We start from the raw sequence: 16,120 nt of genomic DNA on the forward strand, positions 1-16,120 counted from the left end.
CCAACAAAAGCATGGTTTCCTCAGCACCCCTTCTCTGGAGTAATGGCAGGTTTTGGAACAGATTTTGGCTGTAGTTTCCTGAATACTTTTGTCTGTATTATTTTCAGTGCCTGTTGCAATTTTCTGCCAGAAGCCTAATATATCCCTTGGCCAAGAAATCAGTGTCTGTTTAGTTTCCTATGCAGGAGACCTGGGTTTAGGTTGAGGTTGGAGGTTGGATATTATATTATTGTGTATGTGATGTACATATAAATCAGCTACTGTCTCCTGTACAGTACTACAGTCACTACTAGCCACCATCCATGTGGGTGTCTCACCACAGTGTGTGACAATCCAGCAGGGCAAAAAAGACACTTTAACCCACCCTTCCTCTAGTTCTTCTATCACTGTGCAAAGTTCCTGGCCAAACTCTCCGTATTAACCATAGGTCCTAGGCTAGGGTATGTCCTAAGGCCTAGAAAACAAGGCCAGTGTCTTAACTATCACTGTCTGTTTTTGCAGTGGGTTAGAACTACACAGTATCGAGCAAATAGTATAACTGCCTCCAGAGCTTCTGCTGTGTCTATACACCAAACAATGATGTAGTTATAAACAATATATGTTGGCTAATAGTGGCTAACAACTTTCCTTATTTACTCAGCAGAGTTAGGCGATTGTCCATCCAATAGTCATACTTTGCAAAGGCTGACAGAGTTTTGTTCATAGCGAAACCCCCTCCCACCTGATGTAGACACAATGTTTAGCCTGTTGACCTTTAATTAGCTGTCCTGTGGTTGTGGAGCAGTGCCGGTGGGGGCTGTATTGATGCGTGCTGCCGCTGTGTGCCGGGGAGCAACTGCCATTCGCTGCCGAGCATCAGACACGAAAATAAATAAAACATTCCCTTTTCTCTTTTAATGAAGTCTCCGCCACAGGGTGAGCTGCTTAAAAATTAATGTGCCGGCTTAAGAAGTTGCCAGCCCAGCGGGAATAATTAACACGTTCTTTAAAGACCACGGGACTGTTTGCCGGTGCCTTGGAGACGCGCTGAAACCCATGTAACAAGTTGGTGGAACGTCCCCCTCGCGCACTTTTCTGTGTGTTCTGGTATTCCGCCGCCTGATGAGCTGTTGCTGGCAGCAGTTGGGTATGTGCCGGGGGTGCGCAGGCACTACTCGTAGCGCCGGCCGTTGTTTTTCTGTCAAGACACAAGATAGAGTGTGTGTGGTGCATTCAGGGGAGCTGAGAATGCTGGGTCATCATGGCCTGGTAGTTGAGGGTAGTAAAGGGGGAGGGTTGCTCTACTGATGTAGAAAGCCAAGTCAAGTCAACTTTTACTTAATTATATGTCATAGTACACAGGGGAGTCGGGGACCTCAATGTGCTTTAAAGAAGAAACATAAATGCATACAAAATGTAGAATAATAGTGCAAATGAACAAAGACACAAAATACATAAGCCTAAATAGCAAAGAAATAATGAAAAAGTTTGATTTCCAAAGAAGGAATACCTAACCACTATACACAAAGAGATTGCATATGCGTTCATGCATGTCGGTGGGAGAAAGACAAATGATGGGGGTGGTACAGACCAGACCTGTGTTAATGGCAAGCACCAAGGCTAGGATTTATTGCACATGAAGAGGCTATCTTTGATGAGATTTGCAGTAACTTCCTTATCTCTCTACGTGAAAGAAGGGGGCCTGAACCCTTTTCTGTGAATGACTGTGTCACCCAGGGAACAGAACAGGCCTTTGGGAAGATTTGTGCCAGAGGCTACCTCACAAAGAACTAGGGACAGGCGCCTCTCATCGTCACCATAGATAGAGCTCTGTGCGTGTGTGTGTGCGTGCGTGCGTGCGTGCGTGCGTGCGTGCGTGCGCACTTTGAAGTTTGCTAAGTTAGCTACTGTAGGCCATGCGTAGTATTTGCCAGGTGTCTGAGCCCACACAAATGTTGTGTATTAACATTAACCCCCTCACCGGCCCCCCTGCAAACATATAGAACACAGGCTTAGGTGATGGTTTTCACAACTTAAAATACCCCAGATTCCATTGTTCATAGCTGTGCATCAGTCACCCTGCACACGATACGTAATGTGCACAGTGGTGGAGACCGCATTTACTTACTGTAATCATGTTAAACAGAATGCTAGCTTGCTAAGTTGCTGTTCTGAACATTAGGGCCGGATGGTTAGCTCAACCGTCTGGGCACCTAGGCTGCTGAGACGACGTGTCGCGTGTTCGACTCCCGGTCCCAACGGCCTTTGCCCCCCATCTCTCTGCCCATTTCCTGTCAGACTACTTTCATCCTATCAATAAAGGCAGAAAGAAATATCTTATCTTCTGAATATTCTGTTAATATTTAGCACACTTAAAAAAAACGATGAAAAATGTTTTTTTTATTATTATTCTTTTTTTTTTAAATGTGCCTACAATATTGATGCCAGGGTTAATGTGGTTAAACTGAGCTTGGGAATTCCACAGCCCTGTGTGTCTATGGGCACTACCCAGGGCTAGCCTGCAGCTATAAGACAGAAATATGCAGAGCAGACACAATCCACATTCCCCCAAAAGCTGGGGGCAGCATAATTTGGTAATGTTCCCTGATTCCACTACCCCCACTCCCACCCCTCCACATTGTCGCTACAAAATACCACGTTCAAATCAGTGTTGATGACAAAAGTTTATCAGCAGCCACATGCACGGGGCGTTATTTCATGGCTGGCCAAGCGTGCAAAGGCTTAAGCCATTCAATTGAGGCCGACCGGTCGGTCACAGGTGATTCTGGACCATTGTGGTGGGGTGAATAAGGGAGATAAGGGAGATGAGGAGCAGCATGACGTCTGATACGGAGCCAAGCTGATGGGTTTCATCTAATGTAGTGACGACCGGGATTAGCGTGTGATGCTATTGTGTGTGCATTAGTTCCATAATGAGCTACTGTACGCACAGAGCTGGGTCAGGACGGAGGCGGGCGACCCCCAACAGTGTGGAGATTGTCTCAGCTCTCATTGTCTTTCTTGGAAAAAAACCCACAATCGCTGTGTCGCTGCCACTAACGGGGCCAACTCATCCATGCTATGCGAGCCAAAAACTGTTTGTCTCTAATCGCTTTTTATGAATGTGTGGCCATTTTCATAAACGTATCCTCTCTCTGTTTACCATATGTAGCGCATAAGGATTTATGTCAGATTTGTATTTCTATATGTGTTTTGCATTTAAACATGAACCACTTTAAACCTGGCGTAAATCTTATTGTGGTAATGTTATATAGATAAAATTGTAAAAAAGTGAAGAAATAAAATCAAAAGTATAAAATGTGCTTGTAGCTTGCAGGTCGGCAATTTTTTTGCCATTCTTGTATGACACCATTGTGCGATGAAGTATGAAATAGGGCTTAAGTGGTTAAACCGTCCAGTCTTCCTCTTGACATGCAGGGCACAAAGCCATTCATCTGACTGATCCTGCCAATGCTCATACTGTACACTACAGTATATGACTGTTAGCAAAAATATCTCCAGATTGCACCTGGCAGTGAGCTCATCTGTATACTACGAGACAATTTTCAACAGCCGTCATAGATGCATTTGGTTACAACAATAAAGAGGCAAAATGTTTAGGTTTTATGTGAAAATGTTATTATTTTGATAGTCAGTGGAGAGATACAGGCAACAGGGAGAATCAGAGAGCGACTCGCAGCAAATGGGTCAGGAATGGAACCCAGGACTCAGGTAGCTGCATCAGAGGCTATGTGGTATGCACGCTAACTATAGTACAGGGGAATGTGGCCCCAGGGATTAGGCAACAATAATATAATTACATATTACATTTGAATGAAAGAATGCAATAATCCAGGCCGTATTTTAATCTCAGTTTGTCTGTCTGTCTACCTGGAAGTTGTAGCTGACTCAACCCCCCACTCTTTTTCTCTCCTTGTGTTCAATGACAAGCCAATAACTGTGGGTCTCATGGTCGAGTCACTGGCCAGGTCCTGTCAACACGTCCAAATATTCATTTGGAATATTTACTGTTTTGTCGACACACACACACACGTACGCACGCACGCATGCACGCCACGCTCACACACACACACACACACACACACACACACACACACACACAGACAGGAGTTTGGATTGTGTCACAAGGTCATGTGTGCGTGCTTGCGTGTCTGTGTACGGTACTTGTTTGTATCTTTGTCCTCACAGCAGAGTCAAAACAGGGCCAGATAAGGCTGTCCCCAAGTTGGCTTTGGAAGTCAAATCCCCACTGAGTCCGCAGCGCTATTCAGATTAAATGAAAAGTTACCACTGCTGCGGGACCCCCAAAGAGACGCAAACGATCTTTTTGTACATTCACGTTCCGCGACAGTGTAGCTCTTCTTACCTCCACACCGCACCCACTATCTCCCACCCACCATCACACCTAGTCTCCTTTAAAGACAAACATCGACGATAAATAGTCTTTAACCTTTTGGAAAAAAATATTTTTTGGGGAAACATATTTTGCTTGACAGGGGAGGGAGAGAGGAGGGATTTAGAGGGGATTCTTGTTTTGTCTTGCTGCAGGTGGGGAAACAATAGCTTGAGCGTCATCCTGAGCGCCACGGCTGGTTGAGCATATAGTTCTGGGGGCCTCGAGGCACAGGGCGAGGGTGGGAGGGACAGTGGTGGAAAAGGTACTCACATTGAGTAAAAGTATCAATACTGAAATGTAGAAATACTGTGTTACAAGTAAAAGTCCAGAATACTTGAGTAAAAGTGCATAAGTATTGGTGTAAATTAAAAGTACTCTTTATGCAGAAGACATTTTCAAATGGTAATTTATGTTTTGTAATAATAATCCAAATCTACAAAGTAACTAGTAACTAAAGCTGTCAAATAAATGTAAAGTGGACTAAAAGTACAATATTTGGATCATCTGAGATGTAGTGGAGTAGAAGTAAAAGTGTTGGATATTGGAAATACTCAAGTAAAGTACAAATACCTCAAACTGTACTGAAGTACAGTAAAAGTTACTTTCCAACACTGGGGAGGGAGCATAAAGAAGAGAACGAAGCCCCATCTTGGTGCTGTGCAAAGGAGGTTGGGAAGGGGCGTGTGTGTGCGTGTGCGTGTGCGTGTGCGTGTGCGTGCGTGCATAATGAGTATTCACATTCGCTTCCAATTCAGCCATTCAGTTTAAACTGAAAAACATTAGCAAGATGAGGTCCACTTGAAAGGAACAGCTAACTGCTAATTTACCACATCGCAGCACAGCCCTTATAGGCTTTTGAAGTTTTGATAGGTGTCACCCTAAAATATATATATATTTTTTTTAAGCTGGAAAAAGTTAATTCAATGATAATATTTTCAGTAAAAAAATAATGGTGTAGTTTTTGTGAAATCACATATAAATTAGGACATGGCATAGGTTTGATTGGTCACATCCAGACTGAGGGGGTTTAATGTCTGTCCTTTAACAACATGAACCCTAGCATTGCTATTTTTGTCAGTTAAATTTGCAGTTCATCCGTCGCCTCCTCCTGAGACACCTTGTCACATCTTACAAATAAAATCACACCCGTGTTTTTGGGGGCATGTTGATGTTCAGAAGTCCATGAAAGATCACACCTGTGTGAAGTGATCATACATCATCTCATTCCGGCCAATCAGAATTTGCGTCCTCACCTCCGTCTTCAATGTTTGTGTCAAAAAACACTCAAAATGGTCCATTCATTGTCAATGGGATTTAATGTTTGTGTTAGGACAAAGTTTGTGCACATACACCAAAAGCTGGACTTAAGAGGGGATATCGCCCCTACAAGATGTATATCAGCAAGATGACATTTACCCTAAACTAACATGAAAGTCCATAGACTTGGCTGGCACAAATTACATCATAATTTACCCTAAACAAACATTTTAGTCCATAGACTTTGGCAGGGATCGGAAATGTATAATTAGGCTGTCGACAAACATTAAAAGTCCATAGACTTGGCTGGCCTTGACGTAATTTCGGACAGCCATGCACCCCCAAAAAGAAACAAAACCATAGGTCTTCTCGTCTGTGCGTGTGTGTTGTCTGTCTGTACACTACAGATCAGCCCTGTCAAAGACACAAATGCTGATGTTCGTCAAAGCTGGGATCAGATTGTTATGCAGATTGCTGCTCGGGTCTGGGTGTAGGGTAGATACAGAAACAGTGCATACGTGTATGTACAGTATGCATATTTCATTCAAATGACCAAATAACACATTGGTCAATATGCAAAGCACACGTTGAGTGTAATCGCTCAAAGAATATGACGAGGTGGCCGAGTGGTTAAGGCGATGGACTGCTAATCCATTGTGCTCTGCACGCGTGTGTTCGAATCCCATCCTCGTCGTCAGAAGTATGACTGTTTTCATGCAAGGATTCATCATGGTACTTTCTTTTCCCAATAATATTTGTATTGACGAATTTTATGACGAAGACAAAAACAAACACGAACACAGACAGCTCAGTTCAGACATGTTGCAAAACAAAGGAGTCAAGGACACAAATATACATACATACATACATACATACATACAATATACATTAATACATACAAAAATCACACCCATCTCTGAAGTGAGGGGCGCTCTTATCATCGTACATTATCATACATCATCTCATTCCGGCCAATCACAATTAACATCCCCCCACCTTCGGCATCAATGTTTGTGTTGTGCAATGTTTGTGTTTACACAAACACTCACATTGTTAAAGGCATTTAATGTTCGTGTTGGAACAAAACATTGGTTACATACACTAAAAGCTGGACATAGGAGGGGCTATCGCCGGGGGGGACCTACACACAAAGCCACACGTTGGAGTGGTTAGCACCGCTCAAAAAGGTCAAATAATGAAATGGCAACTTGGCTTAGTTATGTATATGCCGTCTTCGTCCAAGTACAGTATGTCTTCTGTGTGTTTCTACACGAAATGTCATCGCCTATACACGTCCTTGGACATACACTGTATTCCCTATGCTTGATGGTGTGCCATGAAACGATGCATTTGACGTCCTCATTTCGCAAGTCTCAGACAGTGCTTGTCTGCACTACATGTGACAGAGCTCACAGCGCATAGTGATAAACACCAACAACGCTGGAGACACTAGTCCGTGGGGAGTGTTTGGCACGCAGTGATGTGTGGGGTCAGTGACCGCAGAACACCAGCCGGATTCGGATTACCAGCCACTTGAACCCCCACTTACCCCCTCAGTGGAACACCTGTCTCTGCTATGCCCTGATGTGTTGCTAACAGCCAGGAATACCAAGCCCCACACAACATTCACATACCTCTATGTCAAGTGTCCACTTGATCCGGGCTCTTCATTATGTAGACAAATAACACAAGAGAATATTTTGTTGAAGTGATTCTTGGCCACCACGTCAGACCGCCACAGTGCTTCCAAAGTTCAAAAAGGCGTCTTACGAAGCCAAACAATGCCCTAAATGCATGAAAAGGGCAGTGGTCTGTCGATTCTTTTCACTCAGGCATCTCTGTGTTAAGAAAGACTTGTATAAAAAATATCTGGGGTTCTTCCGTCATTGTGTGTGACTTGGCCGGTGTCGAGGAGCCAAATGAAAAAGCACTTCTTGGCGCGCTGCATCAGCAGCTCAGTGTCACACTGGCTCGCCGTCGCATGTCTCTGTTCCCACGACAATGCTGGGTAACTGATTATTTTGGCCAGGGCTAAGCATTGTGGGTTGGAGAGAGAGAGAAACCAGGGTAACTGTGCCATGGGAGCTGGCAGCGTCGGCGACCGTGCTCATCTGTCCCTCCAGACTGCCGGACACTGGGTCAGGGACGGCCTGGGAAGACATTCCACACATACTGTTAAGTCCTCAGCCAGGCTTGTCACTTCACTGACCGTAGAGTGGAGAACACTGGATATAGCTGGGCATTTGCACTGTCTATGAAAACAGTCCTGCCAAAAATATGCCTCACACATTTCTCTTCAAGGGTGTCATGCCTGCGAAGATGGCGGTTTATTTACTAACCACTTTCAACTCGCTGTCGCTATTTTGGCCATGCCATCATAGCTGAATAGTAAAAAACCTGTATTTGACAGGTTTGCAGTTTCATAGAAAATAACTGATTTTCAACTGAAAAACGTTTTCTGTTTTCGGTTGAACATCTGTACATGACATGACACAGTAGTGCCACAAAGTATTACTATTACACCTAGGTTACCTTCTGAAACAGCTTAACTAATGTGCGTGTGTGTGCGTGTGTGGTGTGTGTGTGTGGTGTGTGTGTGTGTGTGTGCGTGTGTGTGTGTGTGTGTGTGTGTGTGTGTGTGTGTGTCTCTCTCTCCAGTGTGGGCCAAAGTGGAGCTGACCATGGAGGAGAGTATTGAGGTGTACTTGGATGACTCTGCACAGATCCCCTGCCAGTACAACTTCACAGACGACAACACACCCAGCCTCGTCATGATCCAGTGGTTTGTGGTGAGTAAGAACACACACACACACACTCTCTCTGGCTGGATTACCCTCTGGGAACCCCCATGGAGACCGGATGCTGTTTGTTTTTTCTCCCCAGAAAGTGTCATGCAGGTCAAGTTCACTACAGTGCACAAAAATAAGTTCACAATCATCAAACCCAAATATCACCCAATACCCATAATGAAATGCTCCTGTCCTATTGTTCCATACTGTATGTGCAGTGTGGCCAGTTGTCAGTATAAATGTGTTTTAGCGTACTAACTTTGAGCTAACTATGTTGGGCAACATTGGGCAAGAACAGTCCTGCAAGCAAAGCTTGAATCTGTTTTTGTCTGTGTAAAATAAAATATGAATTAGGGACAAGCCTGAATTAACCACATGCCTATTCTGGGGGCAAACATCAACGAAAATAGCAGATCTACAACTTACGGCGTGTCACACCGCAAATGTATATAGGGTTTAAGTGGTTAACTTATTAAGACCTGGAACCTTAGCTTTTAACCACTTTAACCATTATTTTAAACTTTAGCTGTTGAAAAATAGCAGATCTGCTATAAAATCGTGAAAATGTGGAGCACATCTTTGAATATATATTCTTTCACAGCGAACGTTTTTAACTCAAATCTTTGCTCCTGGGGGGTCCCTGGAACAAAATATTATCAGATGGGGGTCGGCGGCCGAATACATTTCGATTACAATTCCGGAGGTCCTTGACATGAAAAAGTTTGAGCATCACCAACATAGAAACAAAGGTTTTCAGAAAACAATCAGGATTTGGAAGACATTTGTAGAGTCTGGTCTCGGGTCTTGTGTTTAACCCATTTTGACCTGAGATCAGATTCTAAAATGTCTTCTATATCCTGACAGTTTTCTGAAAAAGCTATGTTTCTATGTCAGTCGTTCTTCGATTTTTCAAAAATAGCAGATCTACAAGCTCATAGCGCGCCACCGAGTGGTGCGCTATGAGCTTGTAGATCTGCTATTTTTAAATAGCTAAAGCATAGCATAATGCTAACACCAAAAGGGGATCCCGCCCCAAAATGGGTTAAACAGTGGGTTCAATTCTGCATTTGGTCTCTTACGTGAATGCCTGTGTGTGTGTGTGTGTGTGTGTGTGTCGTCCCCCTCAGAGGTCCGCCAGTGGCACACGCGTGCGGATCTATTACGGTGACGACGCAAATCAGAAGGTGGACGAGAACACCGAGTACAGCGATCGCATCGCCGTCTCGGAGCAGCAGGACGCGCAGCTCACCATACAGAATGTGAAGCTGTCCGACGAGAGAGAGTTCTTCTGCCAGGTCAACGGACTGGCCGCGGGCAACGCCGAGGGCAAGACACACCTCAGGGTGTTTGGTGAGCACAGCACACAACGACGCTCTTCCATTGCAAACAATGTGTCCCTCTCTTGTATGTACCAAAAATGGCCGTATAACCCATTCAGGCCTGACGTCGAAAAAAAGATTTTTCAAAAATGGCAGACCTACAAGTTCATAGCGCGCCACTCGGTGGTGCGCTATGAGCTTGTAGATCTGCTGTTTTTCAACAGCTAAAGTTTAACGTAACGCTTAAAACACCAAAAGGGGTTCCCGCCCAGAAGTGGGACATCCAACCATTGAGTTATACAACGAACAATGATCAATTGGATTTGTGAGGGTTTATGTCAAAAATAGATTTTTGGCACAAAAAAAAAAAACCAAAGCAAAAAAGTACAGGCTTTTGTAAACTTTTAATTAATGCAGAACAAATAACTTTGAAGTTTGAAGTTTGTCAGCAACATTCATGCATATTTCAGTGATTTCCGTATTAATTATCTCCGCAAGGCTGGGAGATTATTTTTGGTTTCCCAAACAATGGGTCTGTGTACCCATTTTGACATTAAAAAAAATATAATTATCAAATACACAATATAAAAAAAAGAACCTCAAGAAAGTGAAAATAGCAGATCTACAAGCTAGAGCTTGTATATTTTCTATTTTCACTATACTAAAATACTACTGTACTAACAAAAACTACTGTACTGAAATTCTACTGTATTTTAGTAAGTTTGGGTCCCATGTAGACATTGGATTTCTCTTTTGGATCTCAAACTAAAAAGTTTGGGAACCCTGGGCCCTGACTCTGAACAACGTAGACCTTAAAGTGATTTAGTTTCGACCAATAGAGGGCACAAAAAAATTACCCATCAATGAACAGAACCACAGTTATTCTGGTCAGTTCTATGTCAGTTTAACATGAAATAGTTATTGAATCTTTGAATGGGCCTGCAAGCTTTGCTGACACAACATTCCCCAATATATATACAGTATGTCCTGGATGGAGGGAAGACATCAGCTGATGCGCTCGGCTGTCCACACAACCCTCTGCATTGCATTGAGGTTGAGGTACATTTCCCATACTATAGTCAGTGGTACATCTGTAGTCCTTGAGGACTAGTGTTGTGTCGGTCGTGAATGACACGTTTGAGGGTTCTTTTTGGTCAACGAAATGCACTAGCTCACTTCCTCAAAAGTTAGTGTTCAGTTAGTTGTCCAGTGCAAAATGCAACACTTGGCTGAAGACATTCCTGTTTCCTTATTGGAGTAAACCACGCGAAGAGGGCTCTTCCTGCGACGGATTGACAGTTGATGTGCTGGAGCATTTCCAATGGCTTTGGTCAACTTGCCGTAAGTTGGCGACTCTGGAGAACACATTTCGAACTACTTTGGATGCACGGTGATCATTTTAAGTTGAAATAATCTTTTTAGAGAATTGAACGAAGTGATTTGAACTGAACTCCTATCACTACTAAGGACCTTGGGTTGGGTCCCATGCCATACTTCTGGAGAAAGTAGAGGCATTGTTCTGCCTTCTTCACCAACTCATTCAGTGTGTACGTCCCGGCTGAGTTTCTCAGTGATGTGGACGCCAAAGAATTTGAAGTCACTGACCTTCTCCAATGCAGTGCTATTGGTGTAGAAGGGGTTTGCTCTCTGCCCATCATGCTTTAGTCCATGATCATCTCTGTGGTGGTTTGTTTCCTTGGGCACAATCGCGTCAATGGTTTTCAAACTCTCCTGTGAGTGTGTTGCACTTAAAAGAGCCTTTGGGTGATTTGTTTACATTCTAACCTCCATAGCCATACAGAGTGCGTCCCTGTCTCTTCAGAGCATCAACCACATCCATTGTGGTCACAGTCTTTCTCTTGCCATGCTCAGTGTAGGTCACGGCATCACGGATCACGTTCTCCAGGAAATTCTTGAGAACAGAGCGGGTCTCCTCATAGATCGGACCAGAGATACGTTTCACACCACCACGGCGAGCCAGACGGCGGATAGCAGGCTTAGTGATTCCCTGGACGTTATCACGAAGCACCTTACGGTGACGCTTAGCTCCTCCTTGTCCAGGACCTTTACTGTCGTTTCCGCTACTACTCATTTTCAAGCTTCTTGAGATATCTAGTTACTATTACTATTACTAGTTTATGTAAAGCAACTTTGGGTAATTAGAACACACTATATTAATCCTAGATATGCTTATTACTAGTGAGAAATTATACTGAGATGTAGAACACATCTATTTATATCATGTACAATCACTACAATGACGTCATTGAGGCCTGCATAGTGCATGTACTGTATGGCAGCCAATTACTAAAATACCTGTAGCCCAATCACAGTGATTGCTGTATGTGTGTATTTAATTGCAAATATGCATTGTCTGATTGAGTGAACATTTTAATCACAGATTGAGGGATATCTAAACAACAGAATCCAAAAGTGATTTCACTTAGACCAATAGGGGCCACCACAAATGCTGCAACTACCACTATTTGTTGCAGAAACATGATTTTTACACTTACAATTACAAATTATTTGGGGAATCTTGTAACAGTGTGTCAAACTGGTCTTTGATATTCCATACTGTTTGCCTGTAATTGGCTTCCAAAGTTAGTAGTAATGTAATCACATATTGGAATGCAACATCAATCAACCCCAAAATGGAAATGCATATTAAGGTGCCTCTATAGCGTTCTTCCAAAAACACTTTCACTTCTGCCCACAAATGTGAAAGGTTGCATCATAGTCATAGAAACACTATTTAGCCCCACAGCTTCCATGGTTTCTTCTGACCGCTGAGAACAACGACTTGCACACCCTTGGCTTGGCAACCCGGTTTGGCAGAGACATGCACTCTGAAGAGCGGCGATTTCTGAGTTGATCTATGTTCACATTTTGAAAAAAGTTATATAAACAACTCTATTTATCTATACAACTTTATTTTCAAACCAACAGTGAGTCAGTCGAGAAAATATGGAAAATATTTTAAATTCTGTGTTAAATGGCAGCATTTGACCTATATGTCCAAGTCAATTGGAGTGAAAACACTGCTCTGCAGTAACACAAAAGAGGAGTCGCCCATCCATTCATCTTTCTTTCATGTGACATAATGCAGATGTGTTAGGGTTATTAGTGAGCTTTCATGGTTAATGACACGCTCATTGTCATAGAATTCATCTGCTTAACGTCTCCTTTTCCCTCCAGCTCCGCCAGAGGCTCCGCTAATAGAGGGTGTCCTCACTGGAATCTCTGTGACCAATGAGCTGCCGACAAAGGTAGGTCCTCCCCAGCCCAGCCTATTGTTGCGTTCACACGAGGCATATTATGCAAAGATCACAGGCATATTTGTCACTTTGTCGCTTTGTATATCTGTTGCTCACGCGGTCCTTGATGTCATCAAGCTTGCGTCCGTAGTGACATGTGTCGGCGGCCGGCAGGGGAGATTGCATTGCAGTTACAGTTGTAGCTTTGTAGCTTTGCATCTGGAAGTTGAACCTAGCTCAGCTTCAATGTGTAGCTTTGTATCTTTTGCAGCAGCTACAAACGTCGGATTCGTAGCTTCCCGTCGCTGACATTCCATTGACAATAAATGGTAGACTGAATCTTTGCATCTGCCCGTGTGAACGCACCATATCACTGTCTATGATGTCATCATCATCATCATCATCATCATCATCATCATCATCAACAACAACTTTAACAAACAACAAAAGCATATCTAACTAGAAAGGCGCAATTCTGGGAAATTGCAAGTGTGGTTGCACCGACAATTTCAAGCTTTGAGTCTTGTATGATGTACAGTATGATGATGATGATGATGATGATGATGATGTATGAGGATGTATTGACCCACATGACATCACAGAGCCCCTAAACAGTTTATGTTTAGGGTGAATGATTTATACAGTAGGGCAAATACAGGTGGAATTATGGGATTTATTTGTGGTTTTATTTTCCATCGATCAGCTTGGTAAGTAAAATATGATGATGATGTATTGACCCACTTGACGTCACAAAACGTTTATACAGCCAGGATGTTTAGCAGGATACAAATTTTCTCCAATCACAAGAGAGAACGCATACAGGATATTGTATAAACACTGGAAAGTGAAATTGGAAATTATGTAACAAAGAAATGAGCAGATACATTTTGAAGTGGAACACTTATAAAATTGAAGCTCATGTCTGTGTTGGATTCTCTCTCCTGACAGGAAAATATAAGGCTCCTGTTACTGAACAAATACTTTGTGATGATCTGTCTGCGTTTTGTCTCTTCTGTTTGCTACCCTTTCTCGACCACAGGGTGTGTGTAAAACCATAGTGTGGAAATACTGGGATGAGTGTCTGGCTAGATTACACAGGATGGGGGCTTACCTCTTAATTTGTCTTTCTCGAGCTGTCTGGAAATTATGTTAAGTCAGCACAAACCTAAATTAAACTTGTGTATTCAGAGTCTAGATGTTTGATGGTGCCTATGTGGGGAAATTGGTCCTGTATCTATTAAGTGTTGCAGTACACTTAATCGAACTAGGCGATTTCAACGATGGAACATAAAAGGCTTTAATAAAATTTGGATTATTTTTTTCTTATTATTTTTTCCCCCTTACTCATTGACCGCCAGGCTGACCCGGCTACTACCACCATAGACTCTCGTTCTATTCCGCTTGTAGAGCATTTCATTATAGACCATCTACAAGCTGCAAGCGTCTCGTCACAACATATTATTGTGAGCTTTTAGATGAGCTACGTTTGCTATTTTTGCATTACACCGCTGTACGAGAGTATGAAACGGGGCTTAATTGATTATTCAGACTAATTGATTTAGATCAATTATTAAAGTTCAGTTTGAACGTATACAGTACATCTACTGTATATCATTAAAGGCTTGACCATGTGAACGTGTGTGTCCTGCAGGTAGCAACCTGTGAGGCCCGTAACGGTTTCCCCAAAGCCAACATCACCTGGTACAAGGACGACATGCCCCTGCTGCCCGCTCATCAACGTGAGTACACACGCAACATCATGTATTCCACTGGTTCTCAACGTCGGGACCACCATCGGTCCAAATGGACCCATTTACAGGTCTCTGTAAACTCTGATGTTGCGTTCACGCGGGCAGACGCAACGACGCAACGACGCAATCTACCATTCATTGTCAATGGAAGCCAGCGACATGACGATGGAAAGACGCAATGATGCATCTAGCTGCTCCAAATGATGCTCCAAATATACATTTTGTCTTTTGTCTTTGCGTCTGCCTGTGTGAACGGATGGAACCAAATAAACTCTCATGGGTCTCTGTAACTACGAATGGAATCAAATGGACCCTTACGGGGTCAGTTTTTTTTTAATAGCCATTAACTCATTTTTCCGTAGACTGCCTCCCCCACTTCGGACCCACTTTGAGAACCACTGCTGAAAAGTCCCTCAATTTGTTTGCACACACTTTATAATCTGAGCAGTGGAGAATTGTTCTTGGTTGGTTTTGCGTTGAGTCACAGTGGTGACCTTTTTAGTAAGAAAAATTGTATTTATGTTGTCAAGTCATAGAGCATGGTGATATATGACCTGTTAGTATAGGATACATATATGACCTTTACTTCTTGGGGGGAGGCACAGAAATACTGCTGGTATTTGTTGGTGCTAACATGCACTCATGCAGTGGATTGGAATATATTGTACTGTATATACATTTCTTACTGTGTGTGTGTGTGTGTGTGTGTGTGTGTGTGTGTGTGTGTGTGTGTGTGTGTGTGTGTGTGTGTGTGTGTGTGTGTGTGTGTGTGTGTGTGTGTGTGTGCGTGCGTGCGTGCGTGCGTGCGTGCGTGCGTGCGTGCGTGCGTGCGTGCGTGCGCGCGCGCGTGCACATGTCTGTGCGTATACACATTGTATACATTATCACTGCTGACAAAGACATCACTTTTATCTAAATGAGATTAAAAAAAAGTGATTTTTAAAATGTATTTGCCCAACATAGAGACACCGTTTATTGTGAAAACGGTGGTAATCCCCTGGAGGTCACCCTGCATCAACTGAGTCGTGCCTGTCCCTCTCTCTGTCTGTCAACCCAGCAGGTGTCAACCTGGTCACCCTGATGACGCGGCAGCCCACTGGCTTCTACACGGTGCAGAGCGAGCTGCAGTACAAGGTGGCCAAGGAGGACAAGGACAGCCACTTCTCCTGTGAAGTCAGCTTCTTTGTGCCCGGTGCCGTCCGCACGGCCGAGTCCGAGCGCATCAACATCACTGTGCACTGTAAGAAAAACCCTGCAACTCAGCTTGCCTGACTTTGGTTTAGCTTAGCTCAACTCTTGCTTACTTCAGTTGAGTTTGACATGAAGTTATTTTCTCAGCGGCGCACCGTAG

At 43.4% G+C, this 16,120-nt stretch overlaps 1 protein-coding gene across 1 annotated transcript in view; it reads left to right on the forward strand.

Moving 5' to 3' along the window:
• mcama (melanoma cell adhesion molecule a) overlaps positions 1 to 16,120 on the forward strand; it is a 78,907-nt gene that overhangs the window by 30,550 nt on the left and 32,237 nt on the right. The window contains exons 2-6 of the mRNA XM_083762168.1: positions 8,312 to 8,442; positions 9,570 to 9,792; positions 12,960 to 13,030; positions 14,670 to 14,757; positions 15,830 to 16,009. Coding sequence (XP_083618294.1) covers positions 8,312 to 8,442; positions 9,570 to 9,792; positions 12,960 to 13,030; positions 14,670 to 14,757; positions 15,830 to 16,009 — 693 coding nt within the window. The remainder of the gene's footprint in view (positions 1 to 8,311; positions 8,443 to 9,569; positions 9,793 to 12,959; positions 13,031 to 14,669; positions 14,758 to 15,829; positions 16,010 to 16,120) is intronic.

This window comes from Protomyctophum parallelum (assembly GCF_964188405.1).
Source record: "Protomyctophum parallelum genome assembly, chromosome: 1".
Taxonomy (NCBI): Eukaryota; Metazoa; Chordata; class Actinopteri; order Myctophiformes; family Myctophidae; genus Protomyctophum; species Protomyctophum parallelum.